Raw genomic sequence first — 9,978 nt, forward strand, 5'->3', positions numbered from 1 at the left:
AACTGTCCGTCGACCGCCCAAAATGCAGCCCACCCGCGTGCTCCAGGCCCTGCGCTATCGCAGACTGCGGCTCACCACCAAGGACGTCAACAAGGGCTACTACAAGGGCACAGGCACCGGGTCCACGGGTCGGCACACCAAGCACGGCGGATACATTATCGAGTGGGACAAGGTGCGGACATACGTCTGCCCGCCGCTGGATGGCTTCAAGGTGTGTATTTGAAAGAGGGTAGGGTGGTTGTTGGAGGGGGGATGCTAACGGAAATCCGACATAGCTCACGCCGTTTGTGACGAAAAACATGAGCAGGACGTACGGCAGCTACGAGACCAAACTTGGGCCGAAGGATCCAGCCACTTATCTTGCGCGGTGGAAGGCTGAGAACGGGCTGGATTAAAAAAGCAGTGTTGAGATTAAGTTCATACAAGCTCAACTTGCAGCAATTTTGGGGGGGATTGGTCCCCGGATGGGGAGGCAGAGGCTTGGACACGTCTACCCTGATGGAAGACGCAAGTGTATCATGGATGGCGTTTTGGGGCGTTCTTAACCTGTAGAAATGTATAGTACAACACATGACATCAATCATATCCGTCCACTGTGGATTGAGAACACAACCTGCGACGCACAAACCGCTCCAATTCAAAGGTATCACGACAAACTAATATCCGACGTCTATATGCTCAAAGCTTTGATCAAAACAAGGTACTAAAACACGGACCGTAATCCTGAACGGGCAACCCAAAAAGGGGGGAATTCAAAGCCAATCCAGCAAGGGTATCGAACAAAAGCCACATCCGTTCCCAGCTCAAGCACCACCAACCTTCGTGACCTCTTCAGCAGTGACAAACCTATCCAAGTCAGGCCTCTCGGCAGGCGAGGTAGGCGACAAGAAGGGCGTCATGAAGGGAGTCTCCAGCCCCGGCGTCAGGTCAGCGTCCCCATGTCTGTCCTGCTCCGCCGAGCCCGCAGCCTGATCATCCGAGGCCTTCCCCCACGGAGCCGCGATAAAGCTGCTCGAGTCCGCCGTAGACAGCCGAACCGAGCTCCGATCCATCGGCGACGCAAGCGTGATCATGCTCGCAGTCTCCGGCTCCTTGCGCAGGCTAAACGGCGTCGCCAGCCCGCCGATGATGACACGCTTCCCCGAGACGCCCGTATCGTGAGCATCGTCCGGCGAGAGCAGCCCAGCCGTCCGCGGATACGCCGCTTCTCCCTCGGCATCGCCATCGCCAACCGGACCGGCAGGGCGCAAATCAAGCCCCTCCTCATCCCGATCCGCGGGCACAGACGCGGCATCACCACTGCCGCTGCCACCGCCACCGCCACCACTCTCCCCGGTCTGGCCCTCCTCCCCAACCAGCCCCCTCCAAGCGCGGGTCTTACTCGTCTCCGCAATGGAAGGCACAGGCGCACCCAACCTCGCCTCCCGCTCCTGCCTCTCCAAATCCGAAAAGTGCCTGGCACCCTGCCCCTGGCCCGGCCCCGCGGCCACCAACTCGGGCGTCTTGACCGCCAGCAACTCCCGCTGCACGGCCGCCTCGTCATGCTTGGACCCCCACAGCGCCCACAACGACAAGCCCAGACTGCGCGCGGCCTTCTTGCCCTTGGCGGCCTTCCCCTCGTGCCACCCAGCGGCGTAGTTCAGCCGCCTGCGGCCGGCGAGGGCGCTCGGGGGCGGGACGTCACCCGCGGCAAAGACCTCGTAGCCCGCGGCGAGGTCGCGCAGGCGCTTCTTGTGCACGCCGGCATGGGCCTGCTTGAAGCGCGCGTCCCACCGCCGCTTGTGCTCCAGCCACTTGCGTACCGTGCCTACCTTGACGACGCCCACCAGCTCGCGCGCCATGCAGCAGCCTGGGAGCTCGGTGGCGGCGGGTAGTGCGTGGATCGCGCCGTGCCGGCTGATGCGCTGGCGGATCATGTGCTCGTGGAAGGGCGGTAGCGGGTCGCCGGCTTTGCCGACTGTGGCGTGGTGGTGGTGGGTGGGTTTACGGGGGTTGTTGGAGGGTTTGGGCTGCTTGTGGAGGTGTTGGTGTGTGGACGGGCCATGGAGGATGGGTGGGTGGGGTTTGTTTGCTTACCTGGGTCTGGTCTTCACTCCCGCTTGACGACGAGCTGGAGCTAGAACCGGAACTGGAGATGACGGATATCGTGTCGTCGTTGAGGATTTCGACCTCAATTTTCTGGGCCCGCGCCAAAGCCCAGGCCGAAAACTGCGCAACGCTCTGTTGGTCATGTTAGAAAGTATTGGATCATCAAATTGACGGAGACCAACGCACCCGGTACATGTATTTCGCCGGCCTGGTAAAGCTCAGGGTTGGTCCGACGTGGCACATGTCGTCCCAAACCTGCAGCTGGACATCCGTGGGCTTGTATCGGTCAACCAAAGCCCTAGCCTTTTCATCCATCAAGGCCTCGGGCGGCAGATACTGCGACGGGTTGGCGCATTTATGGGCGAGGTAGATTTGCTCATCGCGCAACAACTCGCCACCCCCGACCATGACCAGGAGTGGTGGCAGACCGCCTAGCGTGGGTTGCATGATGGGGCTGACCAAGGGGTGGGATAGCAAGTCGTTAGTGGTATACATCTGGGCCAAGTTAGTCTATAGTATTGTCTACAGCATGGGGGGCGGTCCTACCTGGATTTGCTCCTTGATCTCAACGTCCTCGCCGTCAATGAGAAACTTAAGCCGGTGCGTCGCCTCGGCAACTTCTTTGACAGTGGGTATTTCGCTTTGGTCTGTAGAGCTGACGTCCATGCCTTGCATCTTCTTCTTCTGCGCCAAGGCTTCTTTCTTGAGTACTTCAAGCTCCTCCTCGTCTGGGGGTGGCCACGCCGGCGACGGCTTGTGGTGAAATCCAGACGACGGGATATAGTCCAGTGGGCAGTCTCCAGCGACACTTGGAAATGAGTGCGTCAGATCAGCCCAGGGACTGATAAGTACAGCACCCGCAGGGAGCGGGATTCCCCTATCTCTGAGTATGACCATCATGGCCAGAACCATACCAGCTCCAGCTGAATCACCGGCTAGAATGATAGTGTTCGGCTTCTGTTGGGTAATGAGAAAGAGATATGTGGCTAGGCAGTCCTGGAGGCCGCACGGAAAGGGGAATTGTGGTGCGAGTCGGTATCTCGGCGCCAATGCCCGCGCTTTGAGCTTCCGCGCATGGCGCTGGATCTGATAGCGGTGTTCATCGACACTCCCAAAGTAGTAGCCGCCCCCGTGGACGTAAAGCATAACACGATTTCCTGAGTCGGGGCTCTTCTTGCGTTCATAGTAGTCGGCTTTCATTTCGACCCACTCGGCCTTGAGCGGGCTCTTTGGCTTGCGCCATTGCCACCACTCCTTGCCGCCAACCTGACGGATCCCGTCCGGCCCGAGTTGCTCAGCCAGGAGGTCTGCCGCGCGCAACAGGTCCGTCTCAGGGATCTCGACATGGTCGACCCTGACCCACTGAGGGTGTGGGACCCACTGGCTGGTGAAGGCTTGCAGTTCCTCGACGGTGTGGCGAGAGGCATGGGTAAGAAAGGAGCGGATCAGGTGCAGCCCTTGGTCATAGGAGAGATGCGCTGTGGGCTTGTGGGCCAGGGTCTTTCGGTTCAGGTACTATTCTGTGTCAGCCCAGCCTCCGAGCTTACCACCGTGATGACCCTTTACGAGTCCTGCGACTTACATGCGACAAGAATGTGGATACAACAGTTGGCGTGACCGCCAAGCTGACGGTTGCGGTGTTCATTGTGTGTCTTGAGGGCTCACTCGTTTCTCATCCCTCATACATCATGCTACGGTGTGTTCTTCCTCGTGGTGTTGTTGGGGGACGGGGGTATTTTACTGTGTCGTTCGTCTGAAGATGATGTCATCCGGCACATGCAACCCAACACGGCGTGGTAGGATCCAACACTGAGGCCACTCCAACCTCAGCCCTTTCGGCTGTTGCCAGGGGCCAATGGCAGCGATCGGCCGAGCGGCGCTGATCTGGCTTGAAACTGTTGGACAGGCGGTGTTGGTTAATAGCTGCGATTGATGTCGTACAAATATTAATGATTGCAATTGGTCATGACCAGGAGGCCATTGGCCGTATGTTTTTTGGTTGAAGCAAGATCACAGTCGAGAGGTGATAGGAATGGGAACGGGAAGGTGGGAATGCCCTGAAAATCCCCTGACAGGCGGATTGCTGCCCCTGAAGCTGAAGTTGGGATGGGCCTGGGCACAAAGACCTCCACACCCTGCCCGTCACTGCAGGCAGGTGCACTGGCCACCTCTTAATCGATAAGGCCAAACAGCCGACAAGCTCCCCGCGTCACCATGGAAGCTCCGCGTCACCTAAGTTTGCCTATCGCGCATGCCCTTTGACTCAGATCCTATCTTTTATCTTCGCCGCTTGCCTTAGCCCTCAACTTTTACTTCTCGTACAGTAATTGGAACCTGAAGGTATTCAGCAGCGATTATATTAATCGCCCACCATGGCGACCCAATACGAAAGTAAGCCACCGTCGCAACTCCGCTGATGCTCCATGGGACCCCTTCGTATCTGGACAGCTGAAACTAACACCCACCACAAGTCGAGCACAACATCAAAGCCGCCCCGGCGACCTCCCACCGCCGCCGACAAGTAGACATGTCCACCTTCACAGCGCACCTACACAACCTCCTCCCCGACTCCACCCCCTCTACCACCACCCAAAGCAGCAGCCACGAGCAGCAGCACAACAACCCGCACGCGGTGCCCAACCCCGCTGACACCTCCGCCCTCTTCCGACTCCTCCAAGACCAGATGGGCACGCTCGCCACCACGGCGCCCAACGAAACCAACCGGGCCTTCCTCGAGTCGCTCGTCGAGACCCTCGAGCTCGACGTGGCGCACCCGCCGCAGCAGATCGAAGGCGTGACGCAGGAGGTGCTGGACGGGCTGGACCGCGTGCCGCGCAAGACCCTCAAGGACGACGACACCTGCCCCATTTGTGCCGAGCGCTACCTCGATGACCCGTATTGTCTGGTCGTGGAGCTGCCGTGCCACGGGAGTCATCGGTTTGATCTGGAGTGTGTGGGGCCGTGGCTGAGGGGGAAGGGCACGTGTCCGATGTGTCGGAAGGAGGTGGGGAAGCGGAAGGCGGTGGTGGTGGAGCCGGCGGAGGAGGAGGAGGAGGAGGAGGATGATATGGATGGGTTGTATGCTTGAGCTGGGTTGGGGGGTTGGCTATGGGAATGGGTAGGGGGGTGGCGTTGGGTGGGTTGATGGAGTGGGTTTGGCCGGCCTTGATCTTGATGTGAGTGCGCATTGCAACATGAGCGATGGGTTTAAGCGGTAACGTGAAACGAGATATGAACAGGTCGTTGAATATTACGATGCTTCCGTTCTACTGGATAATGCATGCCTTCCTCCTAGAGCATTGTATAGCTCCCGGTATCACCAGGAGGAACCAGTCTAAAATCTTCCCCTACCACTCCCAGCACGCTCTCCTCATGAGCGCTCACATAGGCGCAACCTTGCCATGCTTCTTCCCCTTGCTCCCTCCACTCTTCGTCTTCTTATCCGACTTGTCCGCCACCTCCTCCGACGTTTGCGATTTTGAAAACTCCTGGTTCGCCCCGCTTGCCTCTAGCGGGTTCCCGTTACTCGTTTTTGCGGCGCTCTCCTTCGCCTCTTCGGGGGATGTCTTGTTGCGGTTGAAGGCCGCGTCTGTCTTTTCGGCCACCTGGTTGTCCGTGCCACTCTTGGTGCCCTCCGAACGCTGCGGGTTGAGGGTATGCCGGTCCTGGTTATTGTTGTCTGAGAGCAGGTTTGCGGTGGGATGGTATTGGCGGGTGAGGGATAGAGGGGCAATTGGGAGAGTGGATGTTGCGAAGCGGAGGTTGCGTCCCCGGGCGAGGAGGGATTGGGTGCTTGTTCGGAGAGTCATTGCGTTGAGGATTGGACGTTTAATTGTCGAGATTGGTTGTGAAATCTGTGGGTTTATCAAGACTACCTAGTTGTAGTCAATGGTATTGATATCGGATAAGATCGGTTTGGCGATAATTGAAGTTGGAGAAACAACGGGTTTGGTCAATGTTGACCATCCGGGACAAGCCAAGTTGTGACGTCATGAACACTGTCCAGCAGCTCCCCGCAGTGGGGCAACGGTATTCAATCAAGTAAACACCACAGAGTTGCATCCCACCTCATATAGCACAACTACGGAGGCTACACCAGGTGACCGCGCTCAACTGGTCATCTATCGTCAGGTAATCTCTACTACGGTAGGTACAGAGCAATAAGCTCATGGGTGCGCTGTGGTTGTAACTGACTGATACTCCTGGGGGTGTCGGGTGCGAAGTTGGGTATGGACATCAACATCTCAGCGGAACCTAGAAATAGATTATAGCACTTGATCCGAAACGGAAATTGCAATCTCGATCGGCTGGAAGCCCAAGAATTCAGGGTTCATTATTTGAACGGACGGGTTAGTACGGAGTACTAAATATGTAGAGAAGAGGCTCTCTTTGCCGGACTACGATACGCATACCATCTCTACTTTACCAAGAATCATTATCTGACACGAAGATATGTCGGCGCATGGCATCAGCAAGCTTCTACAAACGTGCAAGTCAGGTCTCATCAAGCTTTCCAACGGTCGTCGTCCGCAAAGCATTGCCAACGGCGGTGCGCGTAGGCAACATTGCAGGACGTTTCCTGAATGGGAAAGCCACCATGTCTACGCCGCAAACGCGCTCAATATAACTGCATGTATATAGCCTTTATTGCAACATGCATCGCGTGCCAAGCGGAAGTGTATTATTTCGACATATCACCATCAACAGGACGATAAAAATATGACCAGAAAAACCGAGTCGTCTGTCAAGAGTATGCCGCCGGCCGCGTTCCAAGCCGGTGAGAAGTGACAGCCGACAGGGGAAAAGGGGCGCTGTGGTATCCGGGCACACCGGAGGAATTGCAACCTCCTCCTGGCAACGGCGGGTATTCCGGGCGGCGGTCGACAAGTCAGTACGGTGGAATTTACTGGCTCAACTCGGTCATGGCTCGTGTGAGCGACGGCGCACGACAGGCATCTCCTTTATTGCGCGGCGACGTGTCAAAAGGGAGCCCCTGAGATGCAGCAGAAACCTTCTGGAAGCATTCCATTCTCGCAGCCTGCGGGAGCCCAGGGGAGCAAGCCAATTGGTTTCAGGTTGGGTTGCAGAAACATGCAACCAGGTTTGGGTGGTAGCGGACATCTCCGAGCGACAGCAGGTTGTCGGCACAGCGGGGTGACTTCCCAATACGGTGCTTGCCGAACAAAACTCCGGGGATGCACCTCGCATTGCGCGGCCGAATTCCGAAAAACTGGGATTTCAGATGAACAGTATTGAGGGATACTTTCCGATGTGCATTGGCGATCAACAAAACCAGGGTTACTGTGTTCGATTGTTACACTTGGGTAAGCTAGGTACGAATAAGTCGTTCAGTCTCCGACTTCTGCGACTGTTTCTAGAACTGGTCGATTCATACAGCGGAAGCAAGACGAAATGTGACACGACGTGGCACCCTCTGGTCGAAAAAAGCCGAATCTGAATGACGAGAAAAGAGAATCAAGACAAGAGAAAAAAAATAATAAATATTGAGAGAAAGAAGAGGTAAAGAAAACCGAGCAATTAAATCAGATGAAGAAAACCGAGCAAAGTAAAAAACCAACTTTGGGATTCCGAATGGCTTTTTTTTCATTTCAAGGTTCCGATGGCACCAACACCTGGAGTTTGGCTTTTTTTTGGCCAGAGAGTGCGTGGCTGCAGGCACAACCGCGCGCTGCAACTTACACGTGGGTGGGACATGGGTCTTGTTTCCATCGCTTCAGCTGAGACGCCTCTTCATTTCCCAGCAGCCAAATGCTGCACACCTCAAAAACTCAAAAGCAGCCGACCGCCAGAAATTCCCGAAATGCTTGCGCTCCGCACGATTGTCGGATAGTTACCGACAGCTGTATCCACACAAACGGAATTGGACAGCTGGGATTTTGAAAGCGAAGAAGTTCCATCCATCTCCATCACGATGGGGACTTTCTCCCACATGTTAGCTTTTCCTTCGGCTCCATGCAGAACACAGCGCATGATCCCGCGTGCCCACTACCTTTGAAGTGGGTGGAACCCTTCCCCAGGTGGGCTCTCATCCCAATTTGGTTTGGGGGCTACGGTCAGCAGATGGACAAACCATGGTCCAACCTCCGATCGCCGCCAGACAGCTTTGATTGCAGGTCCCTGCGCCGTAGGCTTGGTCGATTCCCAGAGCGCCGGGACGCCAACCAACAGAGGGCTTGGTTGGTCTGGTCGGGGGCACGGGAAGAAGGCTGATAATCGTGGCCTTATCCGTCCGGCCGCTGCCCGCTTGCGATAAACCGTGCGCGTTCGGGTGTCTGCGTGTCGAGTTTATTGCAGATTAGTGATTCCCTGGTACAGACCGTCCCGGTAGCGTTCCCGCTAGCCTTCCTGGGTTTAATTGCCACGCCCAGCCTCCGCTCCCACTCGCCAGCCGCAGCCACGAGGTCGCCACGCGTGCAAGGAAGGGAGGAGCCATCGGAATCGTGTGTCAGGTCACGGTTCCAAGTTCCCCTTACTGCAACGATCCCACAGCAGGCCACTGCCGACATAAGCATTCGCTCACCATCCACCAATCGAACCCCCATCCGGCGCTGGGCCCGACAGCTCATCAATCAGCCTGGCATTCGACAGCGCCGCACGCGGTGTTGCCGTGCTGCCATGTGGCATTGATTGCATCCTGCGACTCGGATAGATGCAACAGAAAGGGTCAGATTAATGGGAGGAACAAGTGGGCTGGAAAAGAAAACGGCGCCATGGCGGATGCGTTGCAGAAGCCATGCGCCATTCAGGGCGCGATCTGCGCTTGCGTGAATCGATGAGGCGCCCAATTGGCGATTCCATGAGCCAGTCCCTCCTCCACACAACCTTCCACGAAAATTCTTTGTCGTGCTGGAAAGGGGAGAAGAAAGGACGGGAGAACGAGTGATATCATCTCAGAAAGTTAACCATTATGAAAAAACTCATGCAGTATTGTTCCCTAGTCCTATGGCACGGCAGATCTGAGTGATACAAGACTTTATTCGTAAGTTATCATGATATCCGTATTGCTGGGGCTTGCATCCCTGTAGGTCCCAAGCCGCCAAACTCCGTCCAGGCACGTTTCTCAGAGCCGGTGACCCCCAGGGACCTCCACCACCTCACAGACCAGCTCCATTCCTATAGCTTTCTCTCATAAACCGACTTGATTCTAGTCCAACCCCCTGACAGGGCTACTTGAATGTCAAACCTTTTCAGCGCCAACACCGTTCGGGAATTAGTTTTAGGAAGCTGCCAGTGACTTGACGTTACTTGCTTGGCCTCTCGCCTTCGCTTCCTCGCTTTTGCCATCTAGATCGGTATCTAGCTTTCGGTACCCCTCAATCACCGACCGCCCTACCGTCGCCCCCGTTTGCTCCCGTACGCCTCCCGGCTGGCTCATCCGTCCGGCCAACATTCGAGCATCTTCCGACCCGGCCCCCAACGGCCGCCGTGCTACCCCCGAGTACCTAGGCCGCCTCCCGCATCTTGCCCGGCTCGTCGCCCTCGATCAGTGTCCCGAAAGCAGAGGCGTGCCTCGCTGCTTTGGCTGCCTATCCCGTCTCCTCGCGAGCCCCGAATGTCGATCAGCTTCGGTTTCGTCCCATTCACGAACCGCCTGAGCTCGCGTCGATCGCCCCAAAGTGGTTATATGGACCCTTGACTGATACTCTGCTACATCAAAAATAGAAGGGAGGAAAAAGGCAAACCAGCCTTTAGTTTTGACAGCCGGGGGAAAAATAAAAGCAATTGAGGATGGGAAACAGCCAAGGAAAGCCTGTTGAGTTTGACGGCGAAGGTACGCCCCCATGGCCGGTTCTGCTGCCCGTCATTTTGCCAGCGACGGGTTCACTAACATGGCCTTTGGCTTCTATACAGTGAATCTCAACCACTTCC

General features: G+C 56.4%; 3 protein-coding genes across 3 annotated transcripts; 2 read left to right on the forward strand and 1 right to left on the reverse strand.

The window, feature by feature from the left end:
- Positions 1-22: 22 nt before the first annotated feature.
- Positions 23-395, forward strand: CHGG_09142 (uncharacterized protein; the record flags this gene model as incomplete). The annotated part of the gene is made up of 2 exons (XM_001227068.1): positions 23-211; positions 276-395. 2 exons carry the CDS (start codon positions 23-25, stop codon positions 393-395), a joined length of 309 nt encoding a protein of 102 aa, XP_001227069.1.
- Positions 396-803: 408 nt separating this feature from the next.
- CHGG_09143 (uncharacterized protein) lies at positions 804-3,733 on the reverse strand (the record flags this gene model as incomplete). Its single annotated transcript, XM_001227069.1, has 5 exons — positions 804-2,009; positions 2,077-2,220; positions 2,275-2,583; positions 2,635-3,603; positions 3,671-3,733. The coding sequence occupies 5 exons, from the start codon at positions 3,731-3,733 to the stop codon at positions 804-806; spliced, it is 2,691 nt and encodes an 896-aa protein (XP_001227070.1).
- A 727-nt stretch (positions 3,734-4,460) lies between these two features.
- CHGG_09144 (uncharacterized protein) lies at positions 4,461-5,176 on the forward strand (the record flags this gene model as incomplete). The annotated part of the gene is made up of 2 exons (XM_001227070.1): positions 4,461-4,479; positions 4,560-5,176. 2 exons carry the CDS (start codon positions 4,461-4,463, stop codon positions 5,174-5,176), a joined length of 636 nt encoding a protein of 211 aa, XP_001227071.1.
- Between the last annotated feature and the right edge of the window lie 4,802 nt (positions 5,177-9,978).

This window comes from Chaetomium globosum, genomic scaffold (genome assembly GCF_000143365.1).
Source record: "Chaetomium globosum CBS 148.51 scaffold_6 genomic scaffold, whole genome shotgun sequence".
Lineage (NCBI taxonomy): Eukaryota > Fungi > Ascomycota > Sordariomycetes > Sordariales > Chaetomiaceae > Chaetomium > Chaetomium globosum.